Raw genomic sequence first — 23,549 nt, forward strand, 5'->3', positions numbered from 1 at the left:
GCGTGTGTCATGAGGACATGGTATGCAGACAGGGCGGCAAGGGGCTCAGAGACCCTGGCCGCACGGCTGACTCCTGCAGGTGCTGTCCCAAGAGCCTGTCCTCAGCAGGGCCGGGTGAGGGCTGGTTGCACAGGCCGTGGTCAGGACTGCCCGCCCGCGTTAAGGGAGGTTCTGAGGCTGCCCAGGCTTGGTGGGAAGGGCGGCGGCCCCAAGGGACATGCACCCACACACCTTGCATCCCTGACCTCACACCTCCTTCTCAGGGCAGCTGAGTCTGTGCAGAGAAAGCAGTGGGTCTGCCCAATCTCTGAATTTGGATCCCAGGCCCCTTTGCCTTCCCTCGTCCAGCACTGAAGACATGGAAGACGTGGGCGTGGAAAGCTGTGCAGGGAGAGAATAACAAGGAGGGAGGGACTTGCATTCTCAGCCATCCTCTGTGCCAGATTCTGCCTGTGCTTACTCGACTTTGAACATCAAACCAAAAGGCTGGGGTTACAATTCCCATTTTATAGATTAGAAAACAGGCACAGAGAGGTTGAGTATCTTGCCCTAGGTCACACAGCTGGTGAGGGTGGAGCTGAGAATCAGGCCCACTATGGTCTGATCTGGAGTCCAAATGCTGTGCACCATGAGATGCTGACCCTGAGGGGACAGCAAGGAGAGAGTGAGAGAGACCAGATGCCCCACACTGAGCCAGGCACACGTATGTGCACACACACATGTGCACACATCCCTCCCTGGCTTTCACCTCTGAGGCTACGGACGTCGGAGGAATCAGGAGAGGATCCTGGAGAAGCCAAAGGTGGAGAGTGGGGGGCCTATTAGGAAAAATACTTCCCAGGAGACCAGAGAATACCATTCCCTGATGAATCTGTCTCAAATCCTACATTTCCCCCGGGCCAGGACTCGATTCTCCAATAACCTAACCAAAAGGACTCCAGGCTTATGCCAGACTTCTAGGGGCTGAGTTCCTGTGGAGATCTAGGCCAAGAGTATGAGTTCTCTGTGGCCCTCCTGGACCCTCTGCTTTCAGTGGTAAGAGGAGACTGAGGTATGTGGTCTGGACTTCAGATTTGTATGGAAATAACATTTATTAGAACAGGAGGCCCAGAAACCATGGAGGGGATTGGAATCAACATCCTCAGAGCACTGAAGGTACTCTCCTATTTGTCTACCTCATCTCTTGTCATCAAAGTGGAAGACTTGTTTAACTGGTGATTTCTGCACTCATTACACTTTTGCGAATGTAAGGGGTCAGTAGACTTCCTCTGAAGCCCCCGTTGGAGCTGGAGTATGGAGTGTGTGTGGTGGCTACATTTGTCCTCTTGGGGCTGAGACGTGATTTATCGGTAATCACTCACTTACCCTCTCTGCAAAATTAGAGCTTCTCCCCTGTGTGTGTCCTCTGGTGCCTGATGAGATTTGACTTCACACTAAAGCCTTGTTCACACTCCCTGCAAACATAGGGCTTCTCCCCTGTGTGTGTCCTCTGGTGTGCGATGAGGCTGTGACTTCCGTGTAAAGCCTTGTTCACACTCCCTGCAAACATAGGGCTTCTCCCCTGTGTGTGTCCTCTGGTGCCTGATGAGATGTGACTTCACACTAAAGCCTTGTTCACACTCCCTGCAAACATAGGGCTTCTCCCCTGTGTGTGTCCTCTGGTGTGCGATGAGACTTGACTTCACACTAAAGCCTTGTTCACACTCCCTGCAAACATAGGGCTTCTCCCCTGTGTGTGTCCTCTGGTGTGCGATGAGACTTGACTTCCACTAAAGCCTTGTTCACACTCCCTGCAAACATAGGGCTTCTCCCCTGTGTGTGTCCTCTGGTGTGCGATGAGACTTGACTTCACACTAAAGCCTTGTTCACACTCCCTGCAAACATAGGGCTTCTCCCCTGTGTGTGTCCTCTGGTGCCTGATGAGATTTGACTTCACACTAAAGCCTTGTTCACACTCCCTGCAAACATAGGGCTTCTCCCCTGTGTGTGTCCTCTGGTGTGCGATGAGGCTTGACTTCCGTGTAAAGCCTTGTTCACACTCCCTGCAAACATAGGGCTTCTCCCCTGTGTGTGTCCTCTGGTGTGCGATGAGACTTGACTTCTGTGTAAAGCCTTGTTCACACTCCCTGCAAACATAGGGCTTCTCCCCTGTGTGTGTCCTCTGGTGCTTGATAAGACTTGCCCTGTCATTGAAGCCTCGCCCACACCCTCCATATTGGACTCTTACATTTCTTGACATTCTCATCTCCAGGAATAATTTGCCTGTGTCCTCTGGATTCACTTTCCGGCCTATACTGGGCTTTTCCTCCATTATTCTCTCACGCATCCTGAAGTTCTCCATTTGTCCTTTGGGTGGGTAGGAAAAGGCCCGTGGAATCCTCCTCTGCCTTATCTTTTTAAGCAAAGGTTTGGACCTTTCTTTGACCTCTTGACTGTGAGCTTTGTCTTTCCAGCTGTGTGGATCAGAGTGTTGCTGCTGCTGATTCTGGTCACCTGGGCTGGGATCCTCTGGTTGGAGGTGATTTCTTGCAGATGTTCCTGGGAGGATCTGAGAGGGGTGATTGCGTTCCACATGTTGGCTGAGGAATTTCTGACTGGAGAAGGCCAGAGAGCAGGAGGGACATGGATGGATCTCTAGCTTTGGTTCTGCTGAAAGAGGAAGTTTTTTATTAGGGTAGATGTTGACAAGGCTGCCTGGGCTGTATGCTTTGTCTCATGGTAAGGCCTGCCCCACTGATCATTCTTGCTGTGTTGACAATGCAAGCTCTGCTTCTCACCAAGTGTCCCTTTACAGTCTCTTTTTCCATTCCATTTAATTCACAACATCTTCAGAAATCCAGAAAGGCTTTTTTTTTTTTTTTTGGTGAGGAAGATTGGCCCTGAGCTAACATCTGTTACCAATCTCCCTCTTTTTATATGAAGAAGATTGTCGCTGAGCTAACACCAATATTAATATTTCTCTATTTTTTGTATCTGCGATGCCACCACAGCCTGGCTTGGTGAGCAGTGTGTAGATCTGCACCCAGGATCCAAACCCGTGAACCCTAGACCGCCAAAGTAGAGTGTGCAAACTTAACCACTACGCCACCAGGCCGGCCCCACAAGGAACTTTTTTACATGATGCCTAGATTAGGGACCTTCAAGTAGCATCAGAGGCAGCCACACTGTATAGACGGGACTGCAGTGACCTTCCTCACATACAACACCTTTGAAGCCATTCACTCTGTGACACAGTGTTCGCAGCTATTTTATTCCACTGAGAGCTAACTACACTCTTGACGAGTCAGGTGGAATCGTCCTTAGTGACTTCCTGTGAAGGGAAAGGGATCTGTTAAGTTAGGAGCCACTCAGCCTGGAGACCTACAAATGGAAGGCAGGATGGAGTAGTGGTTAAAGAGAGGGCGTGTGAGTAAAGCTGAATTTGAGTCCCCATTCAAAAGGACATGTTTAATTGAGGACCCTTTGCATCTGGATCTGTCAGAAAGTAGGATGCAGATCGGACAAGACAGAGTGGTCTGGGTTGCACTGACTGAAGGACTCTGGCTCCTGCTGCCCTGACTAGGTCATGAAGTGCTTCCCTCACTTTTCCACAAATCATGAAATGGAAGTACATCCTTCATCAAGCCTCACACCAAGTATTCATACTTGATTTATTTCATTCAGTCTTAGTCTTGAATAGGAAGTCTTGTTTCAAAACATATCCCCAGCCAGACTTCTCGCGGCCCCGATGCCCATCTATCTGCAGCCAACCCACCATCCTCTCCCACTGGGAGATGAAGTCATCCCTGCGGGGATTCCCCGCTGCAGTCTCCCTTCCAAGAGTTAACCACAGCATCATCTTAGGACGGAGAACATGCCACTGCCAGCTGAAAACGGCACAATGTTCCACCTCACCCGGGAAGATCCCTAGTGCCTGAGCACGGATCATAAGCCTTCAGGCTCCTGCGGGTTGATGCAGCCTCCTTTCTTATCCTCGGTGCTCCTTTACCACCTTTCCATTGCCACTTGAGTGGTCTCTCAGCCAGTCCTCAAACACCCCACCTCTCTCCTGCCCCAGGGCTCTTGCACTAGCTGCTCCCTCAGTCTGAAACCCTTTGCCCATAGGCATCTGCACATTTAAAATGTTATCTCCTGCGGCTGGCCCGGTGGCGCAGCGGTTAAGTTCACATGTTCCGCTTTGGTGACCCGGGGTTCGCCGGTTCAGATCCTGGGTGCGGACATGGCACCACTTGGTAAGTCACGCCGTGGCAGGTGTCCCACATGTAAAGTAGAGGAAGATGGGCACAGATGTTAGCTCAGGGCCAGTCTTCCTCAGCAAACAGAGGAGGATTGGCAGCAGATGTTAGCTCAGGGCTAAGCTTCCAAAAAAAGGAAAGAGCAGTAGTTCTGATCATCTTGTTCAATCTGGCACAAAGTAGGAGCTCACATGACACCTAACTGAAATAATGAATGAACACACATCAACATACACATACCATTTAGAAACAGGAAGGAAACCAGAAGAAACAGCTAAAAGAGCCAGAAGAAACTGCCTTGGTGAGAGAGCTGGTTGGTGACTGAAAATTTGTTTTTTGCCTCTAAGCCTTTCATCACTATATGCTGTTATATATTCTGTGCATGAACAAAAATAAAAAATATAAAAAATTGCCCTAAGAGTCTGACAAGAAATTTTCACATATTGAGGTATCTGGGGTGGCTGTTCTGGTTTAAAACAAATTTGGCTCGAACTAAAGAAGCCTGACTTACAGCCTATCAAAAATATATTGTACATTTGCTTTAAGCACTGAGGTAAAGAAGGCATTAAACGTTATCTCAAAGTAAAGGAATGGACTCTGAAGCTAAGAATGCATCCTTCCCCTCCTAGGACTCCTGAAGATAAGTTTCCTTTCCTAAACACCAGGGTCATGTTGACCTGCTAACTTGCGACCGAGTATCTCTTTGAAACTTCGAGGACTATGTAATCCTGGGTGTGTTTGATGTATATTCTTTGTTCAAAGGTATAAAACTGTACTGAACACCGTGAGTCTCTGGAATGCTTTCTTCCTTTGTGGAGACTGCCTTCCTGGGTCTTAATCCTCAGGTTGGCTCAATAAAACTCACCGTATCTCTCCTCTCTACAGAACCATTATTGGTAACTTGTGTCAACAAGTCAAAGGCATGTTAAATGCGTCATTAATTCCTGAAGCATCTGAATTGAAAGTTTACTGACTTTAGACTGGATGTTACTTGACTTAGGAGTTGGACATGATAATTCCCAAGGAGAATCCTTTCTTTTCCTTCTGTTTTGAAGAAGAGCAGTGGTGCCCACCTCTCCCTGCCGTGAGCTCTCTCTTCCACTTGCTGCCCCACTTGATGCCCAGCTCCTGGCCGTACTCGTCCCCGTACCAGACCAGCAGTTCACAGCCCGGCCTGACAACCCGGCAGGTTCGGTAGAAGATCTGCCTGTGATATTGAAAGGCTACCAGGTTCTGCTCCTCATCATCCCGGGCACAGTTCACATACCTGGGGTTTAGGCAGGCAAAGGGAAAGAAAACCACAGGTGGTAAGTTCCCACTCCGTGTGTCCACCCACCTGTGTCCAGCTCCTCACCCGATGTTTATGGCCTGCCTGCTCTGAGCCCACCCATTCCTCCCACCACTCCTCGGGGAACCTTCTATTCGTACCTAAGTCGCTTTCACAATCTCATGTGAATTCCTACCTCCAAGTCCTGCTTACGTGCTCATCCTGTCTAGAATGCTTTTACCTCCTTGCCTAATTAATCATTTCCCAAAGGCCAGCTCCAGGCTTATCTCCTCCTTGGTTGGCCATAAAACCCAGTGACCCGTAGCTTCTCTGAACTCTAAATTAAGTTCTGTTTAATACCACAGAACCCAGTGCTAGATCATGGCCTCTGCTTCTAGACCAGCACACGTCATTCAAAACTCAGCCCAAGACCATCTTATTTTGAGAGCCTTTCTCCAATCTCCCCACACTTTATCTACAGTACCATCACTTGCCTCCCTCAGGTTCCCACAGCAACTTGAAGGCCTCTTTCTCTTAGCACAGTAACACAGAACAATAATAGTTTATTCCCATTCTGTATCCCCTGATAAAGCAAGAGCCCCTCAGTGAAAGGGGCAGGGTAATAAAGCACAGAGGCCAGGACCATACAGCAGCTCACTCCTACGCAGGCTTCAGAACCCAGTTTTAATTAGAACCCAGGAAGGAAGATGGGTTGCCCTCACAGATTAAAGGTTCCTTGTTTTAGGTTATCCTCGCACTGCGTGCTTCTCAAAAAAATAGGAAAATTACAGTTAAATATTCCTAAAATCAATTGTTTAATGTCTGTCTGCAGTAAGTCCTCCACAAGGACATGTGATCTGCTTAAGTGATGAACTTCATCATTGAAACTGGAGCATAGTAAGTGCCTCATGAATGCTCATTAGATAAAGTGTAAATTCAGGCCCCTAAGGCTTTTTCAAGTCTCTAAAGTTTGTCTAGCATAAAAGTTTATGTTTTGTGGACATATACTATATTTTTATCTCTTGTTTTTCTAAATGTCTCTTGAAATGAAAGAGCATTGTTTGGAGAAAAAAGAGGAACAGAGTCTGTAAAAGCCACAGATGGAGGTGTGATGAGAAGGAAAGGAATGTCGTTCTTTGTAAGGCTTGTAGGGAGAATGTCCCCTCTGCAACCCAGAAACCTACTGGCCTCACCTCATCCAGTTGGCCCAAGATATATCCTTTCCATCCACATACTCGTAGCAGTTTCTCCCTTTGGTGATCTAGGTTTCAGAAAAAACAGTTAAAAGCTTTTTTTGGTGGGGAGGTAACAGTCAGAAGCATTATTTTACTTTACTGTCATCAGTACTCTTTCAGCCGGCATGGATTCAATCACCAATTGTGACCACGTGATATGCTCCTTGCTCATCATCTACATGTCTGAGTTGATTTGTCCACTCAGGGCAGGGGTCCCACAAGGGAAGAGCCACTTCTTTGTGTCTGTGCCTCTGTGTTCCCACTTACCCTCTGATCTTTAAATAGGAGTTCCATGTTCTTGCAAAGTCCACTCAGCACAAAGAGCTAACAATGTTATCTCCATCCATGACCCAGCATGTAGAAGGTGAGGTCCCACCAGTGCACAAAAGGGATGTGGGAAGCCAGAGGACAGGGGAAGAGGTAGATGCTTCTCACCAGCCAGGAGTATCCGCTGTTGGCTGCCTCTTCATCTTCTGTGATCTGGCCCTCATAGGGGCCAAAGTGCAGACCCAATGGCAGATCAGACGCCTCGTTCCATACGCCAAGCCCAGCCTCAGGGATACCCGATGGTCTGATTCTTAGCCCAGGGGGCAGAGTGAGGGCTGAGCGGTTGGGATGCCCCTTGTCCACTGCACTGTCCTTTACAAATATAGGGGGCCCATGAGCAGCACAGCTGTCAATGAAGAAATTCTGACAATTCTCACAATCTGGAGGCGAGAGCAACAGGGATTAGGGAAAGTATTGTGCATGTTCCTGGACATAAAGAGCTTCAAAAAGAGCCCAGCACTCACATCATTTAGGTTCAGTCTTGTACTCCAAGTTACCAAAGGAGGGGAATGATTTGGGGGACAAAACGATGAGGTAAAATTATTGTACCAAGACATAACAGCCTTCTTTGTGAGTGGGCCGAGAGCGTCACTTACAGAGGTAGTCGTCATCCTGTGGCTCGCTGACCTCTTGGTATGCATGGCCCTTTCTTTCTCGTAGGCTGTACATCTTCACTCCAACCTCCTTTCTCCTGAGTTCTAAGTGAGAGAAGAGTAGGTGAATGAGGTTGGCAGAATCTGGAGTGTTAGTCCCTGTTTTATCAGAAAATGTGAAATCTCCTCCCATCAAATTATCACCTGTCCTTCTATACTCTTTTTCCTCTCCCTTAACTATTGGTTCAGAGACACTAAGACTCTGCACTGATTATAGATGCCTAATTCAATTTGTTTCTGGCTCTTCCCATGATCAAGTTTAAATTCCCAACCTTTATACTTAGAAAATAGTTCATTCACATATTTATTCATTCAGAAAATATTTGTTGAGGGCGCATTACATGTTAGGCATTGAGCAAAGGCCTGGGCATACAGCACCAAGAAAGTGTGATCACAGATGGATTTATTGGATAACCTTCATGTGTCAATTCTTTTATATTTAATTTAATGATTTCAAGCAATATCTGAGTTATGAATCCTTATCTTCACTTTATAGATTAGCATCCAGGAGCTCAGAGAATTTATAAGATTTGCCCAAGGCTCCAATGCTAACTTCAGGTCTCAGCTTAGTGCAGCTTAACCCAGGCCTATCTAAAGTCCACCCCATACATCTAGGCTGTATTCACCAACCTTACTAGAGGACTTAGAGGGACTAAAGTCCCTAAGTTATTTTATCTTACCCAATTTTCGTCTAGAGTGCTGTTCAGAGGAACTTGCTTCTCCAAGAGGAGACACTGGTTTCTGGACCTGTTCAGAGCTACTTGTCTTCAGCAATTTTGCTGTTCCTGACAATTCCTTCAATCTGGATTCATTACTTAATGGTGCCGTGCGCATTCTCTTCAAGGTGAGAGTCACATATTAAAATACAACATACTTTTTTTTAGTTCTTTAGGGCTTATGATGTGCTTTCACATGCACGACTTTAGCTAATACTTCAACAAGTCTTGGAAATACCTGGGGAGTCTGAATACTAGAGGGAAAAGAAAGGGCTTAACTGGGTAGCGAATTCAAGACCAGGACCCACGTCTTAATGTTCTTTCCCTTCACCTTTCTCTCAAATTTCTCCATAAAAGTGAGAGTGAGGGAGGGAGAATCCTTGGGAAGAATGGCTGGAGAACTGTAAGGTCTGTGAAAGACGAGGGTAAGGCTTCTAGAGAAAAAGAGGAGGTCTTCTCTGAACCAGTAGACACTTGATGGAAGAGGAAATGTAGAAAAGTGCAGAGGATACAAAACACATGTGGAAAACGAGGTGACAGAACAGTGAGATTGGGAAGAGAACAAAAAAGTGGCTGGCAGAAAGGCATCTAGACAATAAAGAAACTGATGCTAAAAATTGCAAATTGCCATGTCTTGGGAAGAATATTTAGAATTAGATTAGCTGGTTCCTGTCAATTCTCTTTGAATAAGTTTGTACCACTAGCTAGTTCTCTTCAGTTTCCTGATCCATAAGTTGGCATATATGCTAATTCTTAATGTTGTAGTGAACATGAAATATAATATAGTCACACACCTCATAACAATGCTTCGGTCAATGATGGACCGCATATATGATGGTGGTCCCGTAAAATTAGTACCACATAGCCTAGGTGTGTAGTAGGCTATACCATCTAGGACATACTATGATGTTCACACAATGGCGAAATTGCCTAACAACACATTTCTCAGAAGATATCCCTGTCGTTAAGTGAAGCATGACTGCAACATTCACCAAAATGTTTTTTGAACTATTTAATGCAGTATGACTGTGAGAGTACAGTCCAGCTATCAATTTACTCCCTCAACTGTCTCCATATTTGAAATCAAGCTCACAGATATTATCTCCAGCATTCCTTGACCCTTTTACTTGTAATTTAATTTGTAAATGTGGAATCACTCATCCAGAAAACATTCAGGGGGCCCTCAGGGGCCCTGAGGTGGGCCTGGGACTTCTGAGAAGAGCTCTCAATGCAGAGGCAGGTTAAACAAATGATTCCAAAAAACACAAAGTTGTCACATTAGAGCTCAGGGGAAGGAACCGTTCCTTCCTCCTACCAGACAGCATTTGAAATCAGCTCCAGATGGATGAGTTTCTATTGAATAGTGAACTCCTTAAGAAGCCCTTAAATCATTTTCTTCTTTGTTTTTTCTCAATCATCAAACCTGAAGCTACTCAAGGCTGGGAGATGCTTCTTATCAGAGTGGGAGGCTCTGAGGGTGGAAATGCTATCTCTTTCTTTTTCATCTGGGACCATCCACTGCACAAATTGCCCATATATTTGTAAGCTTCCTTTAGTCACTTTAGCATAGCAAAAAGAGCTGAGGTTGAAATAGTCAGGTGAATGATGTGAAGATGTATGAAAAAGGCAGTGTATGAGCTTGTAAGTTGTTTAGAGATGGAGCTATGAATTAGCAACCACTGATACTGTGATCTCAGGCATATATTCAAACATTTCTGAATGTGTTTCCTCATCTATAAATGGTGATAATTATAGTACCTACCTCATAGGGTTCTTGTAAGGTTTAAGTGAGTTTATTCACATAAAATGCTTAAAATAAAGTTTGAAATATTGTGAAAATAACAAGTGGTAGCTACTATGGTTGCCGTTCTTATTAACTATTAAAATGATGATGATATTGGACATTGTGCTAAAGAGATCAGGAAGGGAAGGCAGCAGTCCCTGGGGTACTCTGTGCGTTCACTTACTCTTACCTGTGTTTGGATCCATAAGGATGATTTTCTTGTCAACAGGATTTGGGCAATACTCACCTTCTGTTGTTTACTCTGTTCCACTCTGAAGGCCACCCAAGAAGGTTTGACTAAAAGGTAACGAGAAATCAGTGTTTTGGTTGGTAAATGTTTCCAAATTCTGGAGCTTCTCATTAGAGATGCAGAATTCTGAATTAGAGTGTAACGAGTACAAGGATTATTTAATGGTACCTGGAAGATGGTTTCTGCAGTGTTATCAAGGCCTATGCTTCTACTGGAGACATCAAGTAATTTTCTTAAAATGTTGAAAAAATAGACAAGACCTCATCTATGCTTCATTCTATGTTTATGAGGTATGTATCTATTATATTTATTCAAAAAAATAAATTGGGCTTTAGGACAAAAAATACTCAACAAACTAGGAATAGAAGGAAATTACCTGATATAATAAAGGTCATATATGAAAAGTCCACCTCTAACATCATACTCAATGGTGAAAACCTGAAAGCTTTTCCTCTAGGATCAAGAATACAGCAAGGATGCCCACTCTCACCACTTCTATTCAATATGGTACTGGAAGTCCTAGCCAGAGCATTAGACAAGAAAAGGAAATAAAAACATCCAATTTGGAAAGAAAGAAGTAAAATTATGTCTGTTCCCAGGTGACATGATCTTACATGTAGAAAATTCTAAGGATTCCATAAAAAAAACTCTGTTAGAACCAATAAATGAATTCAGCAAAGTTACAGGGTACAAAACCAACACTCAAAAATCAGTGTCAGGGACCGGCCCTGTGGCCAAGTGGTTAAGTTTACAGACTCTGCTTCCGCGGCCCTGGGTTACGCCAGTTCGGATCCTGGCCATGGACATGGCACCACTCATCAGGCCATGCTCAGGTGGTGTCCCACCCAGCACAACCAGAGGTACTCACAACTAGAATATACAACTAGGTACTGGGGAGTTTTGGGGATAATAAGAAGGAAAAAAAAAAAAAAAGAAGTTTGGCAACAGGTGGTAGCTCAGGTGCCAATCTTTAAAAAGAAAAAAACAATCAGTTGCATTTCTATGCACTCACAAGAACAACCCAAAAAGTAAATTAAGAAAACAATTTCATTTATAATAGCATCAAAACAATGAAATAATTAGGAGTGAAATTTATCAAGGAGGTGAAAGACTTGCACACTGAAAACTACAAAACATTGTTGAAAGAAATTAAGGAAGACACAGCAAATGGAAAGACTTCCCGTGTTCCTGGATTTGGAGATGGAACATTGTTAAGATGGCCACAGTACTTGAAGCAATCTAAAGATTCAATGCTATCTCTGTAAGAATACCAACGGCATTTTCTGTGAAAGAGAAAAAGCCATTCAAAAGTTAATATGGAATCTCAAAGGACCTCAAATAGGCAAAACAATCTTGAGGAAGAACAAAGCTGGAAGCCTCACACTTTGTGATTTCAAAACATATTACAAAAATACAGTAATCCAATGGTATAGTATTGGCATTTATATAAACCAATAGGACAGAATAGAGAGCCCAGAAATGAACTTTTGGGTACATGGTCAAATGATCTTCATCAAGGGTGCCAAGACCTCACAGTGGATAAAGAATAATGTCTTCAACAAACGGTGCTGGGAAAATAGACTATCCACATGCAAAAGAATGAAGATGGACCCTATCTTACACCATGTACAAAAACTAACTCAAAATGGGTTAAAAACCTAAATATAAAACCTGAAACTATAAAACTCTTAAAAGAAAACAAGGGGAACATCTTCATGACATTGGACTGGGCAATGATTTCTTGAATATGACACTAAAAGCACAAACAACAAATACAAAAATAGACAAATGGGACTACATTAAACTTAAAAGTTTCTGTGCAGCAAGGGACACAATCAACAGAGTAAAAAGGCAACCTATAGAATGGGAGAAAATATTTGTAAAGCGTATATCTGATAAGGGGTTAATATTCAGGATATATAAAGAACTCCTACAACTCAATAATAAAAAGCCAAATGACCCAATTAAAAATTGAGTGCTATGGATTGAATTATGTCCCCCCAAATTTATATATTGAAATCCTAACCCCTGATATGATGATATTTTGGAGATGGGACCTTTGGGAGGCAATTAGGGTCAGATGAGGTCAGGAGAGTGAGGCCCTCATGATGGGATTGGTGCTCTTAGGAAGAAGAGCGATCTCTCTCTCTCCCAGAGAGCAAGCGCTTACAAAGAAGAGGTCGTGTGAGCACACAGCAAGATGGAGGCTGCCTACAAGCGAGGAAGAGAACTTGACCATGATGGCACCCTGATCTCGGACTTCCAGCTTCCAGCACCGTGAGAAAACAAATTCTGTGGTTTAAGCCACCCAGTCTGTGGTATTTTTTTAATGGCAGCCCGAGCTGACTAATCCCACGGGAAAAGGATTTGAATAGGCATTTCTCCAAAGAAGATATATAAGTGGCCAACAAGCATATGAAAAGATGCTTAATATCACTAATCATCAGGGAAATACACACTAAAACCACAAGGAGATATTATCTCGTATGCATTAGGATAGCCATTATCAAAAAACCAGACAATAACAAGTGTCCTCTACGGCAAGGACGTAGAGAAATTGGAAGTCTTTGATACTGTTGGTGGGAATGTAAAATGTGGTAGCCACAGTGGAAAATAGTATGCAGCTTCCCCCAAAAACTAAAAATATAACTGCCATATGATCTAGCGATCCAACTTTGGGCATATATCCCCACAAAATGAAAACAGGATGTCAAATAAATATTTGCACACCCATGGTCATCGCAGCATTATTCACAATAGCCAAGACGTGGAAGGAACCTAAATGTCCATTGACAGATAAATGGATAAAGAAAACATAGCGTATGCATACAATGGAAAACTATTCAGCTCTAGAAAGGAACAAAATCCTGTCATTTGCTGCATCATGGATGGACACTATGCTAAGTGAAATAAACTGATCACAAAAAGATAAATACTACATGATTCCACCTATATGTGAGGTCTCCAAAGTAATCAAATTCACAGAAACAGAAAATAGAATGGTTGTTGCCAGGGCCTGGGGGAGGAAGAAATGGCAGTCGTTCGATGGCTATAGAGTTTCAGTCTTTCGAGATGAAAAAGTTCAAGAGACGTGTTGTACAAAAGTGTGCATATAGTTAAAAATATTGTGCTGTACACTTAAAATTAAGATCATAAATTTATGTGGGTTTTTTGCTGTCAAGTGTTTTTTTTTTTTTAAATGAAATATTGGGGAGAGGCATTTTTTTTTAAAGATTTTATTTTTTTTCCTTTTTCTCTCCAAAGCCCCCTGGTACATAGTTGTATATTCTTCGTTGTGGGTCCTTCTAGTTGTGGCATGTGGGACGCTGCCTCAGCGTGGTTTGATGAGCAGTGCCATGTCCGCGCCCGGGATTCGAACCAGCGAAACACTGGGCCACCTGCAGCGGAGCTCGCGAACTTAACCATTTGGCAACGGGGCCAGCCCCTGTTACGTGTTTTTTTACACACACACACACACACACACTCTGACTGGGTTGGGGGGTTTAGCCGGGTCTGGATAAAGACGTGCAGGCATATGGTAAATCATGGGACGCCTGTTCCCTATGGAGACTGACTCCACATCAAAACCCTTGTGGACGACCATGAGTTGGGTGTTCGGATCTCTTATGCTGCTTTTAAGAGCCTGAGGAATCAGAAACCCATAGAGGGGGAATCACCACCTCATTTAAGCTGCTTTCTCCAAGTCAGTCCGGTTGACTCTTGGTCTAAACTCTCCTGTCTGAGCAGCAGAAGAGGAAGGGAGTTTCTCACTTGGGCTTTATAATGACTGTGTGTTGTTTCATTCAGCTGATGCTGTCTCTGGTCAGTGACGCGTGGGAAAGATCAGGGAGACCAAATAATTCTCTCAAACCCTCTCACAGACGCAGACCAAGCTTCAGGTTCCTCGTGGCGGGAAGATCGTGTGGCGCATCCATAAATAAATCAAGGATCTTTACACCATATGTCAATCACTTCCTCTTCCGGGACATTCGATGCCATAACTGAACCATCGTGGGATTAGTGTTAGAAAGCTCTTGGGTGGATTTACAGTCTAATTCTTTAAATGCTTTTTCATTAATTAACAGTGTTTAGCAAAGATAACCTTTTTTTAAAGAGATGATAAATTTTAAACACATAGAAAAGCACGGAGAATTATACTGAAAAACCCATACATCCGTCGTTCGCTCATATCTCAACATTCTGCCACGACGGCGTCAGATACTTTTAGCTCTATGTCAAAACTCAAAAACGAACAACAACTAAGGAAGACAGCGAAGCCGCGCGCCAGCCCTTCCTCCTTTGCTTGTGAGGACAGCTCTTCCGAATTTGGTGCTTATTCGTGTTCGGATTTTGCACGTTTGCTGCTTCTTAACGCATCCATAAATGGCATGCGGTCGCTTCCCCGCCGAGCGCCGTGCGGCCGCCCTCCCGCGCCCCGAGCCTGTACGTTCGGGGGGAGCACAGGCTCCCCCGAGAGCGGGCCGGTGGGTGCAGACGGCGCCTCGACCTTCCAGCCCTCACCTTGCTGCCTTGGCGTCCACTCCTCATCCGAGTCCTCGGCGTCCTCGTCCCGGCGTCTGCTGGCCCGCCTGCGGTGGCACATGAAGGCCGGCCGAGGCGCCCTGAGCCCTGGAAGGAGGCAGACTCGATGTCGGGAGGGGAAGAGCGCGCCGGAGGGAACGGAGGCCCCGCAGCGGGCGGGCCGGGAGCGTGTGGAGCCCGCAAGCTGTGGCTCCGCGTCCCGGAGGAGCGCGGTCCCCCGCAGACGTGTCCCCACGGAAGGGGGCCCGGCGCACGAGCCACCCGAGAGCGCCGCCTCCCGCTCCCCGCGCCCGGCGCGCCCGTACCGATGGTAAGCAGCGCTTCGTAGTTCCGTTTCACGTTCCGGTACCGGCTCTTCTCCCAGTCTCCCATCTCCGCCCACACTTGCTTGGAGAAGTACACGGAAATGTCCTTGAACGCATCCTCGGCCTGGAGAGACGGCAGCTTCCATCAGACCGGGGGCCCCGCGTGCGCCGCGCCGGCCTCCGCGGCCTCTCCTCGGACTGCGGACCGCGCGCCACGCGGGCATCTTCGCAGCCTCCCGACGCGGGCCGTCGCGCCGCCGTGTGCCGCGCCTCCTTCCGTGCACCCCGCGGCATGAGGGCTCCCGCAGGGCCCGCGCCCCCTTCCGTGCGCCCCGCGGGGTGCCGCGCCCCCGCCGGCCCCTGGAGCGGGCCTCGGCGCCCTCCCAGTCCGGCCCTCTCCCTCCGCGGACCCCTCACCGTGGCCCCCCGCCGCGCGCTGCCCTGGTCTCCCGCGGCGCTCTGCTCGGGGCACAGGCGCGGGCTCACGGCGCCGGCGCTCATCGCGCTCGCTCGGGGCGTCCCGGCCCAGGCGGGCCCTACGGAGGGAGAAGCGACGTGAGCGGGCGGCAGGCAGCCGCGGGCCTCCTTCGGCAGGGCGTCCGGAGCGGGGCGCGGCCGGAGAGGAGGATTCCTGCCAGGTTTGGGGGCTCCGCTGCGGAGTCTGGAAAACCCGGCGGAGGGCGGCCCGGCTACGGACGCAGGCCGCTGGGGTCAGGGGATCCGGGGTGTCAGGCTGAGGGGACCCGGGGTCTGGGGGGGACCGGGGTCTCGGGCTGAGGGGATCCGCGACCTCGGGCTGCGGGGATCCAGGGTCTCGGGCTGAGGGGACCCGGGGTCTCGGGCAGAGGGGATCCGCGACCTCGGGCTGCGGGGATCCAGGGTCTCGGGCTGAGGGGACCCTGGGTCTCGGGCTGAGGGGATCCGGGACCTCGGGCTGAGGGCACCCGGGGTCTCGGGCCGAGGGGACCCGGGGTCTCGGGCCGAGGGGACCCGGGGTCTCGGACCGAGGGGATACAGGACCTCGGGCCGAGGGGACCCGGGGTCTCGGACCGAGGGGATTCGGGGTCTCGGGCCGAGGGAATTCGGGGTCTCGGGCCGAGGGGATCCGGGGTCTCGGACTGAGGGGATCCGGGACCTCGGGCTGAGGGGACCCGGGGTCTCGGGCTGAGGGGGTTTGGGGTCTCTGGCCGAGGGGATCCGGGGTCTCGGGCCGAGGCAGCTCGGGGCCTCTCCAGGTCCTCTGGCCTCGAGGTGAGTCGGCCCTTGAAGCTGGGGTGCAGCCCCCCGGCCCTGAGGCGGGCCTTTGGTCCCTCCACCCTGGTGCTATGTTTAGAGCCTGTCAGGCCGAGGGGGCTTGGGCTCCTCAGGGGCTTTGGGGAGTCTAAGCTTTAGGGCATTTGAGGTCCCTGAAGCTGAGGTGCTTTGGGGTCTCAGGCTGAGGAGATTTGCGTCCCTCGGGCTGAGGGAATTGGGTTCTCAGGTCCAGGGGACTTAGGCTCCCTCCAGGTGGAGGGATCTGGGGTCCCCTGAGGCCAACTGCGCGGCGCCTCTCCGGGTGCGGGGCTCTGGGTCCCCCAAGCTGAGGTTGGAAGGGCTCGGGCTGAGGGTTTCTGAGGGCTCGCGCGGCCCGGGGCTCCTGTCAGGCTCCCCGCTGCGCTACGCGCTGCCCACCCTGGCCCGGCGCCCTTTCCGCGGCTCTGCGCGCGGCTCGCCCTCGGGAGGTGAAGGCGGCGGAGCGCGAGCTCCCTGCTTGTAGCGCCCGCCCAAGCACAAGCCGCCAATCAGCGCTGCGACCCAAGCGGTCCAGCCAATTGGCGGCCAGCAGAGGCTGAAGGGCGGAGCGCAGGGCGGAAGCGTGCCTGTCAGTCGCCGGCGGAACACAGTCCTGAGCTCGCGCGGCCGCGGCGCGGCGCGGCTTTCCCCGCCCCTGCACGAGGTCCTTGGCTGCTCTGCGTCCTGCGCATGTCTGTCACGAAGCCTCCAGCGCGCAGTCGCGGTGTGGGGTATTTCGTTGCTTGCGGACCGGGGCATCGGGGAAGGGGTGGCAGGCAGGAGCTCGCGGCGGCCACCGGGCGGCGCAGGCCGAGCCTGGAGCGTCGCGCGGGCGGCAGGTCTCTGGGGTGACCGTGGCCGTCCTGTGCCCTGATAGAGATTCTTTGCTTCACCAGACTTTAGGCAGGCTTCGAACTTTCTCCTAGGCGCGTCTGTGTTCGCCTCCCGGGGGTACCGTGAGGTCGGGGGGCGGCGCTGGGTGGGGTCTGCGAGCGGAGGGCGCAGGGGTCGCCGAGCCTGCGGGATGCTCGCGGTGCCCGCGCTGCTCTGCGGGCAGCTCCCGGCTGGAGCCCCCCCGGGGCTGCGAGGGCCGCGTGAGGCTGTGAGCAGGCCAAGCTGCTCTTCAGGCGCTCGCGAAGAGCCGGCCGTGGGGGCTCCGGGAAGCCTGACGTCTAGACTGTCCTCGCTGATCTAGATAGGAGATACCTAGCTGTGGGAAGCCCTGCGAATTCTAAGCTGGACGAAGAAAAGAAAATTAGCTCAAGGACGGGGCGTGGCAAACTGCTAACAACCGACAACAAAGAGGAAACCTTGAGATCCATGGCAAACAGATTACCTTTGAAGGAGCCGCCAGTCAGCCTTACAGATGACCTCACAAGAAAAGATTAAAAGCCAGAGAACAATGGAGTTTTAGCTTTAATCTGGTGAAAGAAAATAATTTCCAATCTAGGATTCTAACTCAGCAAAATATCACTCGAGTGAAGGTGAAATAAGGACATTTTCAGAAAAACAAAAACCGAGAGAATACGGCCGACTCACTCTAAAGGGTGTTTTTTAGGCAGAAAGAAAATTATCCCAGTTGGAAGCTCTAGATGCTGGAAAAATTTACGAAAAAATGAAGTATAAATCTAAATAAATATGAACTGCTAAAAATAATAAATAGGAACTGCATAAAATAATTTGGTTTAAAATGTGTATGAAATTAAATAAAAACAGTAGCATGTAAATAGGGTGAAATGTAAAGAGATCTAACTCCATTGTTCAGGAAGAAGGAAAATACCAAATAACGTTAAGCTTTGATGAGTCAATGATGCCTATTGTAACCACCAGATAACTACTGAAACATTAATTTCAAAAATGTGTGGCTACCAAGCTTCAAGATGAAAAAAGTGGAATAAGATACAATGCAATAAATGCCCCGTTTACAATAGCAAAAACAAAACACAAATAAAACAACAACAGAATCTCCCAAACCAAAATAAAAGACTTGGAAACAAATAAGAACAATTTAAAAGGCTCACGACAGAAAGAAAAGAAGCAGATGGAAAGACACACACACTGTCATTGGGCAGAAAGACTTGGTGTTGTACATATGTCAGTTCTCCGTATGCTAATGCAATGGTAATGTCACCCCAATAAAAATAACAATTTAACCTAGAGAATTTTTCAAGCTGTTTAAAAGATTATGTGTAAAATAAGCTTGAATAGCAAGGAAATTTTGAAAACAAGAGTAATAGGTGGGCTAGCCTATCAGACATTAAAATTTGCTATAAGCATTAATATTAAAACTGTGTAGTTTGGCAAATGAATATACAGTCAGATCAATATAATATAAAATCCAGAAGTAGGCCTTGGACAGGTTAATTTATGTGTCAACTTGATTGGGCTCAGGGATGCCCAGATACATAGGGGGTAAAACAATATTTCTGGGTGTGTCTGTGAGTAGGTTTCCGGAAGAGATTATCATTTGAATCTGCAGACTGAGTAAAGAAGATCTGCCCTCACCAGCGTGGGTGGGCATCATCCAATCCATTGGGGGCCCGAATAGAACAAAAGGTGAAGGAAGGTTGAATTCTCTCTCATCTTGAGCTGGAATGAAATGGAATGGGGGCTCCTTTTCCAACCCCTGGACATCAGAGCTCCTAGTTCTCAGGCCTTCAAGACTTGGACTGAATTATACCACCAGCTGTCCTGGTTCCCAGCTTGCAGACAGCAGATTGTGGGTCTTCTCAGCTTCCATGTAAGTCAATTCCCATGATAAAAATCCTTTTATCTAGGTCTGTATATATCCTATTTATTCTGTTTCTCTGGAGAACTCTGACTAATACAAGCCCACATGAATACAGTGACATGGTCATTAAGGAAAGTAAATTTCAATTTTGGAGGAAAAGATACACTCTTGGGAGATTGTGGAGAAACAGGCTCTGTCCTGAAAGGCTGGGAAGAGGGGTATGTTGGTGCAGCCTCTGTGGAGATCGTTTTGACGATAGCTATCCAGGTGTAACGTTTTCATACCCTCTGACTCAGAAATTTCACTTTTCAAAATGTAACAGATAGTTTTACTTCCCTTGTATGACATTCTTTTATAATAGCAAGCAACATTTTTATAATAGCAAGAGATTTAATTTTTTAAAAAGTGTTCAGTTTAATAATTTATTAAATAATAATAATAATTTATTAAATTATCTTTTGCCTATAGTGTGGAATATTATACAACTTTAAAAATGAGTGAGGGTATAGTATGTTTTGATAAAAAAATTAAAACCTGGTGAGGTGGTTCTAATGGATTTTGAAATAGAATAATTTCTAAGCAGTATTGTTATGTGAGAAAAGTAAATTTCAGAACAAATTGTGTTAATAAAAAACCCAGCCAGAAGATGTATGTGTCTGGTTATGCGTGTGCAAAGGAGACACAGGGCCTGGCCTGGCGCCAGGAAGACTTGCTTTTCCTTTCTGTCATTTGGAATGTTGTATCTTTTTCTTTTCTTTACTTAAAAAAAAAACATTTACAAATATTTCCTGTAAATGACTTAAATACTCCTTAAAAGAAGAAATGAAAAGTAATAGGTTATATACATATTTAAAAATGACAGAACAAAAATTCTGTACAACCTCATTAAAGCCAGCGGCCCATGCTGCTTTCCTTATCTGAATGATGAACCTTGACCACCCAAAGGCTGGGGGTCAAAGTGTCCAAATTTCCTCCAAAGCTCCATTCCAGCAGGTAAATTCTCATAGTTCAAAATATCATGCTGTGTCACATAGTTACTGTTACTATCCAGACACAGCTTGTTCCCAGCACTGTCTCTGCTTAGCAAGCTAATAGAACTCCTAGAAACATCTTTCATACATGTGTCTTTGAACACAGTGTTGCTGACAGCACAGTGTGTTAAGAGCATCCATGAAATAACACTTATCTGAACTTTGCAAGTAAATTGCACTCTTAGAAACGCTCAGTACCCGTGTGCCTTTAAATGCTGATTAGATCCACTGCCCTGCCGTAAAGCGGTCGTTCAATGAAACACCACTCCTGTCAAATAAGACGCAAGCAGCCTGCATAAAAACACCTTTAAATGTGCATTTATAACTAATTTTTATTCACTACATGATGAACACACAATTCAATGAAATAACAATTTTGAAATTTGAAAGCAAGTAGCATACTTAAAAACAAAGATTAAGGGCCAACCCTGTGGCTGAATGGTTGAGTTTGCATGCTCTGCTTCAGCAGACCAGGGTTTCGCCAGTTTGGATCCTGGGCGTGGACCTAGTGCTGCTCAGGCCATGCTGAGGTGGCATCTCACGAGCCACAACCAGAGGACCTACAACTAGAATACACAACTGTGTACTGGGGGGCTGTGGGGAGGAGGAGAAGGAGAAGGGGAAGTGGAAGAAAAAGAAGATTGCCAATAGACGTTAGCTCAGGTGCCAACCTTAAAAAAAAAGAATAACAATTATAGTTGTACATTTAATCTTTTATGCACGTACTACATGCAGGTCACGACATTCTAATGCATGAAAAACTCTTTAAATACATATATTACAGTGAAATGTGGGTAGGGATGAGGGAAGAGGGTGAGAGTGAGGGTTGGGGTTAAGGTTAGGGTCAGTGCAAGGGTGTGGGGGGTTGGCTAAGGGTTATGGTTGGGTTTGGGTTAGGGTATGGGTTGGGGTTAGGATTCAGGTTTGGGTTCAGGTTCAGGTCAGGGTTTAGGGTTTGGGTTTAGGGTTCGGGTTAGGGATTGGGTTGGGGTTAGGCTTGGGTTAGGATTTAGGGTTTAGGGTTTAGGGGTTGGGTTCGGGGTAGAGTTCAGGTTTGGGTTAGAGAGTTAGGGTTCACGTTGTTAGGGTTGGAGTTAGGGCTGTTGGGGTTGGGGTTTGTGTTAGGGTTCCATTTGCAACAACATGTATAGACCTTGAGGATATTATGTTAAACTGAATAAGTCAGACAGAGGAAGACAAACACCATATGATCTTACTCACACGTGGAAGATCAACAAACACATAGTCAAGGGGAGCAGATTGGTAGTTACCCGAGGGAAAGGGGGCGAGTGGAAAGGGAAGGGGATAAAGGGACACATACAATATATATGGTGAGGGATAAAACCTAGACCATTTGTGGTGGACACGGTGCAGTCTATACAAAAACTGAAATACAATAATGTACGCCTGAAATATGCCGATATGCCCTCAATTATGTAATAATAAAAAAAATCCCAAAATGTAATTTCTTAGGTTTTTGCATCTTCCAAATGGCATTGGACTGTGGAAGAATACATTGAAAAACTACCAATATACCTTTTCACAGGAGAACAATAACACATAGCCTGAGTGTAGCATTGAAATGTCATGGTTGATGCACTTGTGGGCCATGCTGGGTTTTTCTGACTGCCTCCTCCTTATGAAGGTCAGGCTGCACATTTTGGGTAAGAACATGGCCTGGTGATGGTGTGAGCCCTTTATTGTGACCCATCAGGGACATGGTCTCTGTTATCCACTCCTGATGATATTAATTTTGATCACTTGGTTAAGAGAGTGACTTTCGTTTTTGCAACTAGTTAATGAGATGGTCTGTTTCTCTGAGCTCATGTGCACAGCCTGTTCCAGAAAACACCTCAAGCAGTGGTTCAGGACTCCTTTATACCCTTGCCTGAATCAGCTGCCACAGTGGGTTTAGAAAATGGTGATTCTGTAACGTGAGCATTCCTTCCAGTGCAGTCCTTCACCCTCTTCTGTTTAGAAGAGCTTCCTCTCCCTTTCTTTTCCTTTAAGATGCGGATGGATTAACGCCTTCTATGTGGGATGTTACAGTTGTCTTTTTCTCAGACTGCAGATTTGCACAAGGGAGACCCCTCACCAACTCCAAGAGTGTGGAGCCCTTCCCCTGGCTCAGCTTGAGCCACCTGCCCTGCCTGTCAGCACCTCCTCTTCCAAGGAGCCCTGGTTCCTTGCAGAATCCCAGTTCTGGACACTGTATCATCTGCTTTAATATTTCAGGAAGAGTAGTGGACAAGTATGTGATTTTGTAAACCTTCTGATAATTGTTAACAAAATAAGTATTTAGTGTATTGCACATGCTTTAAATGTATTCAGATGCCATATGGTAATACAAGTGCTGCTTATTAGGGCCGGCACAGTGGCAGAGTAGGTAAGTTCACGTGCTCCACTTTGGTCGCCCAGGGTACGCAGGTTTGGATCCCAGGCACGGACCTGTGTACTGCTTATCAAGCCATGCTATAGTGGCATCCCACATACAAAATAGAGGAAGATTGCCGCAGATGTTGGCTCATCGACAATCTTCTTCAAGCAAAAAAGAGGAAGATTGGCAACAGATGTTAGCTCTGGGCCTATCTTCTTCAGCAAAAAGAGGAGGATTGGCAGCAGATGTTAGCTCAGGGACAATCTTCCTCACTCCTCCCCCCCCAAAAAAGTCCTCCTCTTTTTGAATTTTAAGGAATTGCATTTTGTAAGTTATATATAACTGTAGCAATTTCCTTAAGCTAACAGACAGAGCAATTGCCCTAATAGATAAAGAAATTAAATGGAACGAGTTCCAAGGAAGCTGATGATACTGTGTTTGGGAATGACTAGTATAACAGTCTTATCTCTTGCGCTAAATTAATGCTTATCTTTCTAAAAACAAACATTTAGATTCTGTCTGATCTACCACATATTCAGACTTGGCTTTGAATCTTCCAAAATGGACCTGGACCTCATGGATATAACACTGGATGAGAGGACAGACACAAAGAGCTATTCTTGCTTTATTTCCTCAAATCTGAAAGTTACGTTTCTATACTCGCAGGAACAAGTTTTCTCTTTGAAAATGTAATTCTTTTGGCAGCTCTTCAGAAGCTCAAATCCTGGTTGAGTGACTTGAATAATGGGTAAGGCAGAACCGCACAGCATTGGGTTCAGTACTGGGATTCGGAATCGACAGATGGTGTAGACAGACCGTGTAATT

General features: G+C 46.8%; 1 protein-coding gene across 1 annotated transcript; it reads right to left on the bottom strand.

The window, feature by feature from the left end:
* Positions 1 to 1,237: 1,237 nt before the first annotated feature.
* PRDM7 (PR/SET domain 7) lies at positions 1,238 to 17,278 on the bottom strand. Its single transcript, XM_070612584.1, is given in 13 exon segments — positions 1,238 to 1,504; positions 1,506 to 1,771; positions 1,774 to 2,646; positions 5,309 to 5,502; positions 6,696 to 6,763; positions 7,173 to 7,444; positions 7,661 to 7,762; positions 8,398 to 8,554; positions 10,464 to 10,513; positions 14,988 to 15,095; positions 15,314 to 15,437; positions 15,731 to 15,849; positions 17,173 to 17,278. Coding segments are annotated over 12 exon segments (2,424 nt in total). The 5' UTR covers positions 15,815 to 15,849; positions 17,173 to 17,278; the 3' UTR covers positions 1,238 to 1,378.
* Positions 17,279 to 23,549: the final 6,271 nt, after the last annotated feature.

This window comes from Equus przewalskii, chromosome 3 (genome assembly GCF_037783145.1).
Source record: "Equus przewalskii isolate Varuska chromosome 3, EquPr2, whole genome shotgun sequence".
Classification (NCBI taxonomy): Eukaryota; Metazoa; Chordata; class Mammalia; order Perissodactyla; family Equidae; genus Equus; species Equus przewalskii.